We start from the raw sequence: 14,281 nt of genomic DNA, 5'->3' as shown, positions 1-14,281 counted from the left end.
TGAGGAGAAGATCTGATATATTCACATTACAAGAGAATTGGACTTTCTTTATATGTGATCTGATAATCGTTAAGTGGTGCACCACCATTACAGTTCTCATCTATACTCTCTGTTTATGCTATTCCTTCACCTCATGCTATTCCTTCACCCTCTACATTCATGCTTGCATTGCGGACTCCCCGCTTGAGAGTGGGGGCCATGTGCAGCATGATGATCGCATCAGACAAACTGATATAATTGGTTTTATCCACATCAACCAAAACCATCAACATATTTTCTGAGAATATTCTTAAACAGTGAGATGCAGCTCTTCTGAATCACTATGACCTCAACTTTGTTAACATCTAATTTTACCTTCAAAATCACCCAAATGTCACCAGTCAACGAGCACAAACATTGTTCTATTCCCTAAACATCAGCAAGCTTGACATGCCTATGGTCCTAAAGCAAAATCAAAACAACTTCAAATTCCTAATCACATTTTTTAAATCCACGAAAAGTCTTGCCCTAATCCCACAACCCAGCAGAGGCCATTTCAGACACATTCTTATTAAACTTTACATTTAAATTCAAATATCAATTATATTATTGTTTTTCTATTTTTTGCTTTCTATTCTTTCTTTGTTTTCATCTTTGTGCCAATACACATAAACAAATACCAAAATTAAAAAATACAAATCATTTAAAAATATTGCATTTGCTGGGGGTTATTGAGCAAAATTAAGCAAAAGAGAAACAAGGTTGTCCACTAAGCTCAGAACGTCTACAGATATTCACAAATACATTTTGTTCATCAGAGGCCCATATTTCGAGATTTGATCCTACATGTGCACTACCCTTTGGAGTGCAAGTGTTTAGGTGGATTAGAAACGGATAGACTTGCACTTGGCTGTACTACTCATTTCATCTCTCAATTATGTAGTCCGTTCCGAAATGAAAATATTTTGTGCAATAGAAGGCTTAGGATGGCTTGAGCATTTGAGAGAACAAATTATTATAAACTAGCCTTTGAGGTGTAAGGTAATAAAAGACTTGAGGAGGTTTGGCAAAACAGGGTTATTAACGATTGTATAGAATCACATGAAGCTAGAGTCGCTTAATCCCCCCCTCAATAAACAATCAGATTAGGTCAGATTTTGTCTACTTGAAGAGGCTTTTGCTCCATTAAAAACATGTTAAAGTGCAGAGAAAGGTGTGTTCTTTCACCCAGTAAAAGGGCAACTCAAGTGGCCCACTATGTGACCTACCTTTGGACTGGCCATCTAAGAGCAGGAACATTGGTGGAGTGGAAAAAAATAAAAGCTTGAACTACACTGAGCATTTTGTCCCTCCAATAACCAATCAACTAATAAAGGTGTGAGTGTGTTAGTGAGATGGGAGGTGGAAAAGGGAAAGGTGCCCGATCTAAAAAAAAATAAATAATAAAATAAAAAAAATAAAAAAAATGCTTCACCCTCCCCCCTCTTCTTTGCCTTTCAGTTGGACAGTTTTATGTCTGATTAAGGAGCTCTCTGAATCAGCAGTTATAACATTTTAATATAATAATGGTTTTACCCAAGTACCATTTTATGGATCACAGCCTCAAATGTAGTAAAAGCAACAACAGTCTTGTGTGGCCAGCAAGCAAGATCAGCCAGAAACATGTGCCACAACCATCTTGTAATTTAAAACTGACTGGGCAGTCCAATAAACAAATGTCTCAGTAATCTTTTTAAATACCTATTGAGGGAGACTAACTCAATGTACCATCTTCCTCCAGTAATTAACAATAGCTGGGTTGAACATCTCAGCCAAACTGGCACCAATACCTGTAGCAGGAGGCAAAGGCCACCAAACCTAATATGAGACAGCATGTAAGACGAGGCTGAATGAATGTTCAAATTTATATTTCATCCAGTTAGGCCAAAAGGTATAGCACAAAATACATGGACAATAACAAAAGCTGTATTAACCACCTTAAGTAAGATATTTATTGTTTTGTCTGAGAATGTAACATTCCAGACTTTCTGAATTAACAGCATCCCTTCAGGCTTTCATTGTTTATTAATGTATTCACTCCTCTTATTTTCCCTGAGAAAGTAGTCTCATTGACAGGGACAATCTTTAGTTCTGTCACTGACATAATATTCAGAATTTAACCTAGATTGCCCTTACTCCAGGCTAGCTGTATGATAGTGTAATGTCCAATATGACAGATTTTTTAAATGAATAAAGTCAGCCTGACAAACTCAGGATAATAAAATTTCATTTTGAAGAAATGTCAAAATGTTCGATTACCTTTTCCATGAAGATAATGGAAAAGGTAAACATACATTAAAAAAACATAAAAAGGATTGCTATAATCTTCCTTTTATGGCTACTGTGACCAGAAAGGAGGAGGACAACATATGTGGGAATAAAGACTAAAAGCAAGCATGGAAAAGTAGTGGGGCTTGAGGGTGGGGTAGTGTTGATGTGGCAGGGAGGTCGGTTGCTTGGCAAAAGAAACCCTGAAATGTGGGAATGAAGTGGACTAGCGAAAGGTGCTCTAATTGTTGGGGGTGGGGGGGGGGGGTGTTTTGCAGTTGCAGGACTATGGGGGGAAGAAAAAAAAGTAGCGAGGTGAAGGGGGTAGGATAGGTAGCCCCTGCTTAAAAACAACAACAAAAAGAAGAAATGTATGTTCCCTCATGAAAGTCTTTCACCAGGTTGGTTTCTTTAAAAAAAGGGTACAATGAAAATAATCCATCATATCATGACTCATCAGGTGTGATTTCCAATGAATGTGTGATGGAGAGCCTTCCTTGAGGGATGGCAGAATGAGATGAGGCTGGGAGAGATTGGGCTAGACATTCTAAGGAGATGCATAGGTGGTGATCCAGTGACTATCAGTAAACTGCTGTAGGGTAGTGGTTGTTCTGACCAGTGAACACTTTCAGTTAGAGCCACTGTAGTGACACTCAATTCAATTTGGTCAGTCTGGAGTCTTTCTACTATGCCTTTTACATGGGAAACTCTATTATCAATATCACTTCTGAATTTATTCTTAAAAACATGCAGAGACCAGTATGCATCATCTGGTCACATGCTTTCTGATTTGGGATTAGAAATCAAAGGCATTTATGGCCACCACCATTTCATACGTCCATCAATACCTCTCAGATAAAGTAGTATCTAATAGGAGTGAGACCATATAAGAGGGTTTGTAAAAGATAGTAGAGGAATGACCCCTCTTGCTAGCTCTGGTAACAGAACCCACTGCTCAACGATCTATATGGAGTGGAGTAATTGAGTGGTAGTTAGAGTGGGTGCCGCTATCAGCCAGATTGAACGAAGGTGGGTTGGGGGCCACTAAAGGATACCACATCTTAGTTTTATGGATCCGTCTTTGTGAACCATTAAATGTGACAATTTGGAACCATTCTTTAAAAAAAAAATCCATGTATACAATGGCATTCAGCTTACACTTTGATGAAAACAACATTAGCCTACACAGATAAATTACCATAACCATTCTTCTTTGTTTGCATCAACTTTTAAGACTTGCTATCTTGTAACATGTGGGCTACAGAAGATAGTGGTAGCTTCCAGTGATAATTATTTACAGTCGTGTCATACTTGGAATGCTCACATTAATGAGCGCTCACTTTCCAACCTGAAAAAAGAATGTTGTGAATGTAATCCCTGGTGTCAGTTGGTGTTAGACTGGAAAGGGAAGAGGTCACTCTTGGTAGGCTGAATAAAGGATACCAGCTCAACCCCTGCAGAAAGAGTCTCATTATTTACCACATTTCTGGCGATGAGCATGCCAGTCTAAATTTTCAACCTGCTGAGTGACAGGGAGTTTATACAGAGAGAAACTCCAAGAAGAAAATCCCATGTTTCAACGCATCGATGCACATGAGGAGAGATCTACAAGCATTTAAAAGTGTGCTGAAGGGCCTGTTGTACGTAGCGTTCGCCAGCAAATTGTGTGAGACTTAGCGCATGCTTAAAATTGGGCGCTATTTAACTTAGAAAGCTAACTGATTGGAGACCTCGAACAAGAAAATCCATGAGCAACTTACTTGTTGTTTGGCTTACAGTGTAGCGTAAAGGGGCTTTTGTGTGCATTGAGGTGCTCTCCTGTGATTTTGTGTGTGGGAACCATTTGCTGTCTTAGCATGCGCACCCAGCGCGTGACTGTATTTTATACTCAAATCGATGGTGTTGTGAGGAATCATGGGGAGCATGGTGATGTATTTACAAGATGTCAGTTCTTAAAGGGACGGCGTGTGAGTTATTTCTTAAAGGGACGGCGTGTGATATTTTTCAAAGTCCAGATTTGATCTCTGTTCTGAGTGCGGTGATGCGCACAGCAAGACGATTATTCTGTTGTTCCTTTAAGATTGCGGGGACGCGGTGGTGCACACATCTACAAGGAAAACTTGAAACTTTAAAAACTTGGTTGTAGATTCAGTTGGTTGCACAGTGATACATGTGGTGAATTTTTAATATTCATAATACGAGATGGAACCGCTATCAATTGCAGCACCACCACTCTTTTTGCCTCACCAAAGGGTGCCTGTAATCCAGTGGGAGGACTGGATAAATATGTTTGATAGTTATCTATTGGCTTTTGATAGTGAGGATTTCAGCTCTGCACTGAAAAAAGCAATTTTATTAAATTGCTAAGGGTCAGCAGCGCAGAGATTATTTAAATTCATGTCTCTGGCCACACATAATGGAACTCAAATCACTGATGAATACAGGTAAGCCAAGATAACACTAAGCAATAGATTTGAAAAGGAGACTAATGTAGTGATGGTGAGATATACGTTTTATACTCAATCACAGAGAATGGGTGAGTCCAATGACGAATTTGTGGCAAGACTGAGAGAAATGTCGGTAAAGTGCCACTTTGGTGGGATGTGTCAGGAAATGATAAGAGATCAATTGATGGTTCAATGCAAGGGTAGAAAGATTCAGGAAAGGCTGTGGGCTATGAAGAATCCCAGCTTAAATGATGCAGTTGATATGGCTAAAATAGTGGATGAATCTGACTTTGCATTAAGGAAATGGGGAAACATACCAGCATTGGTGTAGAAAATATTCCAGCAGTAGTATGAGTATTTGAAAGTAGTGGTGACATTGTAGGAGCTGTAAGAGACTATAAAGAGTTTGCATAAAACACAGACAAATTCTTAGTCCAATAGTAAAAGGTGTATCAGATGTGGGAGTAATTTACATAACAGTGAGTCCAAGGAATTATAAGCTATAAATAAAGAGTGCAAGAGGTGTGGACACAAGGAACACTTTGCACCCATGTGTAGAGAGTGGCCTAAATCAAAGGTTGCTGTAGCATGTGAGGGAGGAAGTGAACCTTGTTGTGATCACATTTTGAGCATAGAAGATAAAGATGACAATGATAAGAGAAAAACTAGACCAAGAGCTTGGTTCAGCATTGGGAATAAAGATGTAGGACTAATTGTTGATACTGGGTCAAGATACGCCATTATTACCAAAGATGCGTTTCACAAGAAGTGGCGACAAGTAGTTTTGAGTGCAAAGGATATTTGTCCTGGTGGGTATCAAGGAGAGGAGTTTGATATCTTAGGGTTCTTCACAGCTTCAATATAATTTAAAAAGAGGGAGACTCTAGGCAAAATCTATGTAGATGAAAGTGAGCCACCAATCCTGGGATGGACATATCAATAGGACTTCAATTTAGTTCTGAATCCAAGGGGCCCAGAACAAATATTGATTTATGAAAACGGAGATGTGAATGAAATTCTTGAGGGAGTGAAAGTGGTGTTTTGAGAGGAGATTTGTGAATTAAAAGGGTACATGCACAAGATTCACATGAAGACAGGCGCAGTTTCTGTGAAACACAAAGTCAGGAAAGTTCCTATAGTTGTTAGAGAAGAAATCAGTGGCATGTTGAATGATATGATAAAAGAAGGTATAATTGAACCTGTAGAGCCTAGAGGCTTCAAATTGGGTTTCACCTTTGGTCATAATGAAGAAATCCAATGGCCAACTTAGATTTTGTGGGAATCTTCGGAGTGTCAATCAGAACATAAAAAACAGATATCTTTCCCCTACTGAACATAAACAAACTTATCCTGTTGCTCAACAATGACAAGTACAAAATTGGACCTGAATAGAGCTTACCACCAGATTTGTTTGCATCACAGTTCCCAAGATGTCACAGCATTTATCACCATGGATGGCACATTTCGCTTGATTAGGATACCGTTTGGGCTCTCTTCTGCGGTGAGTGTTTTTCAGTGCAAGATGTCGCAAGTTTTCGAGGGATTTACCAATGTGATTTTTCAAGACGATGTTTTGGTTTATGCACCTACTGTTGGAGAACATAATTAGATCTTGAGAAAACTGCTTAAGAAGCTATCAGATGTTGGCCTTACATTGCAAAAAGAGAAGTGTGTCTTCTTAAGTAAAGAAATTGCGTACTTGGGCTACACAATTTGTGGTGAAGGAGTGAAACCAAAGAGAGATCTGTTAGAAGCCATAAAATGATCTCCGTGACCAAAGATGAACTGAGGTCCTTTACAGGACTTATAGAGTACTATTCAAAATTTGTTGAAAAATTTGCAGCAAAACTGAAAAGTTGAAAATCTTATTACCAAAGTGACGTGTTTTTGAATGGTCTGATTTTCAACAGGCATGCTTTGATAACATAAAATAGGAAGTGTGTGCTGCAACATTTTTGGTACCATTCAATACCTCATTTCCCACTATTATCACTGTAGATGCCAGTGCATCTGGTGTGGGTGCTGTGTTAACCCAACTTCACAAAGATATTGAAAGGACGGTGGCTTTTGCACCTCGCTCGCTGACTGAAACTGAAAGAAATTACTCAGTCATCCAACGAGAAGCGTTGGCAGCAGCATGGTCAGAAGAGTACTTTAGAACATTTTTGTGGGGTATAAATTTCAAACTGAGAATGGACCATAAGCCATTAATCAAAGTTTTATCTGCTAGTAAGGGATCCACATCCACAAGATTGCAGAGGTTGGCAGCTCGCTTACAGGATTTCTCATATCATGTTGAACACATTCCAGGGTGGTGAAATGTTCAAGCTGATGCTCTTTCTTGACTTGCGGTAATTTGGAAAGTTGTTGATGGGGAGGCAGTTCTGAACAAAGAAAAAGAAGGGTCAGTGGCATGGCTAGAGGACATAGTACATCATTGCTAAGGAGTTTTTTCCAAAACTCAATGGGTTTGAGAAATGGCACAGAACACGTTTCTACAGAGTGTAAGTAGGATGATTGTTGAGGGTGGAAAGAGAGAGAGTGTGTTGCTTTGTCTGTAAGACCATATGCAAAAATTGTGGGTCAGTGATGGATGAGTGGTGATGAGAGGGGGACAGATTTGTGCTGCTGGAGAACATAAGAAGAAATATTATACAGTTGGCACATGAAGGACATTTGGGCCAAACGTTGGCTCAAAGGAGAGTGAAAGAAAACTTTTGTTGACCTGGGATTGACTTGAAAACTGTTCAGTGGGTGGAAGAGTGCATTGACTGTAAGGAAAGTGAAAAAAAGATTATAACTTGGGACAAAGTCTGAGATGGGACACATCGAGGATCCAGGGGAGGAATGGCACACAGTTTGTATGGATTATATTGGGCAGTTGCCAGGAGTTGGATACAATTTAAGATTTGCTTTGTTCTTGGTGGATGTGTATTCTAAATGGATGGAAGAGGTGTTCATGAGAGAGGTGTCAACAAAGAGCACCATTTACATTTTGCAAGACGTTTTCAGGAGAGAAGGGTGTCCCCATACCATTATCACAGACAATGGTACACAATTAACTTCTGTTGAAATTAGAGAATTTTTGATGGGATCAAACAAACGTATGGCACCCTCGAGCCAATGGTGTTGTAGAGCGGATGAATCGCATGATTAAAGGAACTATCCAATCGGCTGTAAGGGGGAGTAAGGACATAAACGTAGTAGTTCAAGAAGCTGTATGAGCCCTCGTACCACTTTGCTAAGGAATAAGAAAGAAACACCTTTCGAGATCATGAGGAGGCGTAAAGCTACAACTAAACTAGTTCCAAGCTTGTTGACAGGTGATTTGACGAATAGTGGTAGTTCTGAGAAGACTTCACAGATGTGCAAATGTTCAAACATACAAATTGGTGATTGGGTAAGAGTAAAGGATGGACATGTAGGATGTGGATGGTTTAAATTTTGTGGTCCATGTGAGGTCAAACAAGTAAGTGATTTTTATGTGGTGGTGACCAATGGAACCAAATGGAATAAACACAGAGTAGCATGTGGTGAGTCTAGACAGCATTCAAATTACATTGAGGAAGGGTGTAGCGCATTCATGTTGACTGGAAATGATGTCGGTGAAGCTATATATAGCTTGCCAAGTTTTCATACTAGGGGAGTGAGGTGAGAAGGTGTGGGACTGATAAGTATGTCTCTGGAGATGGTAGCGGTAAAAGGGAAGGCAGGAATAGTAGAGAAAGGAGACCACCTACATATCTGAAGGATTACATAAGAGACCCAGCTTGAATATTTCATAGGAGAACTAGTTTGAACATTTCTAAGAGAATTAGTTTTAACCATTTCATTTGTCCTTATGAAAAGCATTATGACAAGTGTTTAAGAATCTAGATTCATTTTTTCCTTCATACAGTTAATTTTTTTGTTTTGTTTATTCATGTTCTCATTGTTAATGACATCCCAGTATGGGTTGTTATCCTTTGTACTCAGAAATGTAATGTCCTTGTTTTGATACTGAGGGAGGAAGATGTGCAAAACACACATTTTGTGTTCCCTGTTCATTTAGCTAGCTTGGAACTGTGGTTTATATATGGTTGCATTTTAGAGAACAAGAAGAACAGTAGGTTCCACCAGAAAGGGGAACCAGAGTAGCTATTTAATTTGATGTTTGAAGTACCACAACAACTGTGTGTGTGAGGTGATCTTCCTCTTGATTTACCTTTTCGTAGTCTATAGGGAGGGCAAAGAGGATCAATACAGTGCTTGATAAGTAGTTCCCATGGATAACTTTTATAGACACACTATTTTAAATGCAATGAGGTTTTTAGGTCTGGCCAAAGAGTACACAACTCTGAGATGGCACAGCTAATGAAGTAGCATGGATAAGGGAGAACTATTTGAATGATGCATCAAAGATGGTAAACTCCATTTTAATTTGAGTGAAGTAAGGCTGACTGCTTCAGTCCATTTCTGAAGGGTAGTTCAGTACATTTATACCTCTAAAAGACAGAGTAATTGTTTGGATGTGTGTGCCATCTCTCCCCACAACATTCCTTGCACAATAAGTCTACTTAATGTTTGGGGAGAAATCACTAATTTTCTGTTTTGCTCTGAGCTCCTTTACACTTGATTTTTCTTTGCATTTGACATCACCCCAAGAACGTTAATAGGAGGATGGAAGTGACAAGTACATCACGGACAGCTGCATCCAAACTTCTCTCATGCCTAACATAGATACCGCACTGGTAGCAGAAGTGCAAGCTTTCCCCATTAAAAACTAACAGGAGATCAACTGTTAAGTCAACAGAATCTTTTATAGATAAGCCATACTCGGCAGTGCCTTTAAAAGAAATCTTTATGAATGACTTCATTGCAATGGCTCTTTGAAGAAACATGCAAGAAGCTGCACTCCAATGGACAGACTCTTGAAAAATTCGAATCAATGAGCTTTCACTGAACAGGTCTTTCAAAGGAAAGCTGCATAATACATGCATTTTCAATGCAACGGGTCTCGCATTTGCTCGAGTTAGAGCTATTTGCGTTGTAAACTCCTAACCAGACTTTTCTTGCCACATAATTTGAAAATTAAAAGAAAAACAGTTTCACATAAGCAGCCGATTCAAAGCGCCATGACCGCCAGGGGCATCAGCCTGAAGAGACACAATGAAAAAGAAGTTCGCTCGCAGTCAAACTTATCAGAAAAAGTGCAATTAGCCGTATAACAGGGGCCATAGCTAAGGAGGTAACAAAACCTCCCCAAGGAGGAACAAACGTAAGCCATTTACCAATGTCAAAGGATTTTTGAAGGGCAAGCCCAGGAGCGAGTGGTAGTGATAGGCGTGATGTGGACGTCGTTAAAAGCCCAGATTCATACCAACACGTCCGAAAAGCAGCACCTGCGCTGCTGTGCTCGACCTTAAAAAACAAATCACCTGCACGCATTTACCGAAGAATAATATGATTACACTGAACCATACAATGTTTTTAAAGAAAAATGTGAAATTTGGCACTTCGCTTCCCAGGCCTTTGAAGGGAAAGAACAGCAACCAACACGCCATAGAACAGACCCTAAACAAAGGGGGTAACTGAAACAGTCAGACAGGCCAGTTACAAATATGAAACTGAATAACCTTGATTAGCAAACATATCACGGTGATAGCAGTCCAACCTTGGAAGCAAATCTCAGAAAACTGTGGAAAAAATGTCAGTGTATTATCTACATCAAAAATGTGTGACTTCAAATATAACAGACCTGATGGCCTTTTTAAAAGTTGGTTTATGCTTGTTCTCTATTTTTTTACCCATTTAAACTCCTACTTTTACAATTCTTTTTTCTCTATGTATTTAAAAGATACTTACATAATTTTGCAAGGGACAAAGTCTGGAAAAAATACAAGACTCCTTCACATCGTTCATATCCTTAGGAGAAGATTGAGGCTGTTTTCTAGAGAGTCAAAATAGTGTTTCTGTTACAAAGATGAATCAGCATGACTTAACATCCACCCACTGTGGCTCCAAAGCCACTTGTACTCCCATTCCTCGCCTTGTGATACTTACTGGGGCAAAGTATCCTACGGTATTATGCTGCTCTAGCCCTCCATTCGAGCTTACTTGGACCCATCTAAAAGCACTAGACTACCGTCTCTTGAAGAGGGCCTGGATATTACCTTCAGGGTGGGTGAAGGTGCAATGTTTTCTCAAAAAAATGACAAGGCTCTCGAGCCTGGTCTTCACTGCACCTACTAAACTGGACAATATATACAGGCAACATGCTTTTTATGACGCTTTAACCAAAGCCTGGACCTGATAGTAAAGTCAGGCCAGGTAAGGTAGTATACGTGTATTTCATATGTCTAACCTTCATCCATCTGTAATGAGCTACAATATTATGTGCTGGAAAGCTTGTTATTACAATGCTCAGTGCTGGTTAGAAACCTTACCAGGAGGTTAAACCGCGGATACAATGACGTCCGAACAAGCATATTCAACGAAAAACCCACTATTTCTAATTACACTGCATGCTTTATGAAAAGTACTGAATTCCTTACACTGGTTAATATCCAGTTTAATCGCAAATTGAACGTCAGCAAATCAATCAAAATCAATCCTCTTGCTAAGCGTAAATAAACACATCTACCATTAAGTTCCCTTGAACCGAAGCCTACACATACCGCCATAAAAAAGTGAAAATATAAAACAGATAAGAGGTTACACAATAGTTGTATGCACATGAATAAACCACACCCACATCAAGATCTCACACCTGTGATAGGTACACACATTTTTTTCTATTTGTTATCTGCTCATTCATATTAGACCGATTCTTTACGCCTTTTGACGTTTTTTTTTAAATAACACTCATATATAAAACACTAAAAGACCTGCAATTTGTTAATTAGGCAGTCAAACTATCTTTCTTCCCTCAACGTTTATCGTTGTATACTTCTGATAGAGTTTATAGAAACTGTTTATAGCTGGGTGGTTTAAAATAACGCAATATCCCCAAATAAACAATACATGATATACATTTAATCTAGTTATAAATAAATATATATTTGCTTTAGCAAATGAATCCATGGCCAGTGATAGTTTCTTACTATTATGAATTGAAAATCTATTTTTTTTATTGATATTTTAATTATTATATCGACATCTGATGGTTATTGGGCTGCACAAACCACATGGGCTTTCCTAAAATACTTCCTGCTCTTCCATAACCTTTTCCATAATATTAAGTATCTCACAAGATGAAATGGGAAGACATATCTAGCAACATGGCCAACCTACACCGAGAACTTGTTTCCAGGCACATTCTGATAAAACGACTCAAGAACTTTCCTCATATAGCATTAAAATATGATCACTTTGAGGACATTAATGCAAGAATTAACGTTGCTCTTAGAGCAAAAGACGTATCATTGTCAGGCGCATAGACTGTTCTCGCTTCTCTATATTAAGGCATTCTTTAGCCACAGCAGTATGATTTCCTTGTAGTCATGTAATATCAATCTTTATAGTAAAGGCATGACTTCTCCCTCCTCAAGACTTGTCACTGTCTCTGAACATCACTGAACAGTAGTGGTCATACAGAGTGTAGCATACACTCGCTGACGCAGATTTAGTCTTATTTGTACTCACTGTTTCACCAGGCACAAACCATGAAACTCCACTTATGCTTTCAGATAACAGGGCACAGCCGTGTATGAAAGTATAATTCATGAAATTCAATTAAATGTAATCAGGTTCATTAAGCAAACCATAAGAATAAGGATTATTATTTGAAACCTTCACAAGACGAATGAATCACATAACAAGAGCAATTTAGGAAAAGGGATTACCCCAAAAAAGTGGGTTAATTTTAAAATAAAAGAATTGTCTTAGTGACCTATACCTGTCTACTCACCCGCAATTGGCGTTTTAATTTCATTCGCCAACTGGAACACAAAACGCCTACAAACTCTTTAATGGAGTCATCGGCTTTTCCAAGCTATATCACTCTCCCAGAAGTGTTCATCCCCATTTAAGTTAATAGGATCACCCTCTTCAGCGCCAGACTTCAACCGCATTTTGAGGCAAGCAAGATGCTGCTATATATGATGTGCTCCATTGAAAGCACTGGAAGCAAGCCCTGGAACGTAGGGTGGAATATAAAACACAATACAATGTACAGAAAAGGGTGTGAAACCAGCAGACCTATGCCTGGGCACCGATCCAGTGCTGACCGCCACTGGCAGCGTGACACCCTGCTTTTATACTTAAACGAGGAAGTACTAATATTCCTACTCTCTACAAATGTCGTGTGCGTGGCAAACACACCGATCGGACATGTACATTCAGACAGAAAAACGCCCCAAACAAATGAATCGCTGGCTGTACGCGCAAAACAAGATAAATTCACGGCGGCAGAGCGCGTGCTGCTGAAGCTTTCACCTTTCGGACACACGTGAAGGAGTTAAGGTATCGATGCAGGAAATCTCCCCTACGGATAATCGCGGGGTGCCAGCCATTCCCTTTGGTCGTATTCCTTTAATCAAAGAGTTGGAGGGAATACTAGCCAATCCTACTTATAGATTTGAAATGAAAGTGAGGCGTCTTTCTCCGTGCAGCGCAATACACATGAACAGCTTCCAGCCCAGGGAAGACTGCAGCACACGTAATCCCAGGACAGCAGTCGGCCAGCTCTAAACGGAGGTTACAATCTCACGCAAATGCATAATTATTCACTCTCCAGCGCTGTCATCAAGTGACGTATCTCATGCACTACTGGTGATAATTCTATGCACAGCAGTCACATCTGTACCTTGCACCCATTCACCCGGAGTGCCTGTCATACCAAAGAGAAATGTCAGGAATTCCAGATTTATTCATAGTGCTAGCATGAGGACAATTACACATATGGGAGGTCTTTTTCCACTATTTCATTCAGAAAGCTGATTTTAACGAGCACTGCAGCGTGAATAGTAATAGCCATGCGTCCGCCTGCGCCCTTCTCTAGCGCACAGCAGTCAGGCAGAATGCAGCAGAGGCACGACCCCAACATACGGTACTTACACAATTCTGAAAGATGCACCGAAATAGAAGCGCAGGCAACTTCTAGTACTCAATTTTGGGCGCAACGAGTCTCCGGGGTAGAGGACAGGTCAACAAGTCCGCTTTGCGATTCCTAAATTTCCGTCAATGAGATGCAGGGGTGGATTCTGCAACAGTCAATGCCTCCCAATCCGCGGAAAACGGACCAACGCAAAGGAGTCGGGCGGATGGGCAGTGCTTCCTGCAGGTGCCGGCGTTGTGCAATATTTCGTCTCCCATGGAATGTCTGTATCCCCGGCTGCTCGGCTGTCTTCGGAAAAGGAACCCCTCCTCTCTGGGAACGCCGTACTCCTCCCCTTCGTGAGCAGGCAGAAGCAGCAGACGCCAGAACTGATTTTTCTTCTCGAGCGAGGTTGGGTGCATTTTATGTACAGCAAGCTGCTTTTAAATTAACGTTAATGGTTTCTGAGAACTGCTCCATTGGCCCTTCTTTGTTTGACGGCACAATGGTCCAGGGCTGCCGAATTTCAGTC

At 40.0% G+C, this 14,281-nt stretch overlaps 1 protein-coding gene across 2 annotated transcripts in view; it reads right to left on the bottom strand.

The window, feature by feature from the left end:
- Window positions 1-14,074, bottom strand: part of MYRIP (myosin VIIA and Rab interacting protein) — a 1,334,264-nt gene extending 1,320,190 nt beyond the window's left edge. Inside the window, exon 1 of one of the 2 annotated variants that reach the window (XM_069211480.1) lies at window positions 13,770-14,074. Coding sequence is in view for 1 of the 2 variants with exons in the window: in XM_069211479.1 (XP_069067580.1) it covers window positions 13,149-13,225 (77 nt within the window). In the remaining variant the exon portion in view is untranslated. Of the gene's footprint in view, window positions 1-13,148; window positions 13,314-13,769 lie in introns of those variants that run through there. The other variant, XM_069211479.1, reaches the window with a different exon arrangement.
- Window positions 14,075-14,281: the final 207 nt, after the last annotated feature.

Source organism: Pleurodeles waltl, chromosome 10 (assembly GCF_031143425.1).
Source record: "Pleurodeles waltl isolate 20211129_DDA chromosome 10, aPleWal1.hap1.20221129, whole genome shotgun sequence".
Lineage (NCBI taxonomy): Eukaryota > Metazoa > Chordata > Amphibia > Caudata > Salamandridae > Pleurodeles > Pleurodeles waltl.
The sequence above is the reverse complement of the archived record's forward strand: the minus strand, read 5'-3'. Positions and strand labels throughout refer to the sequence as shown.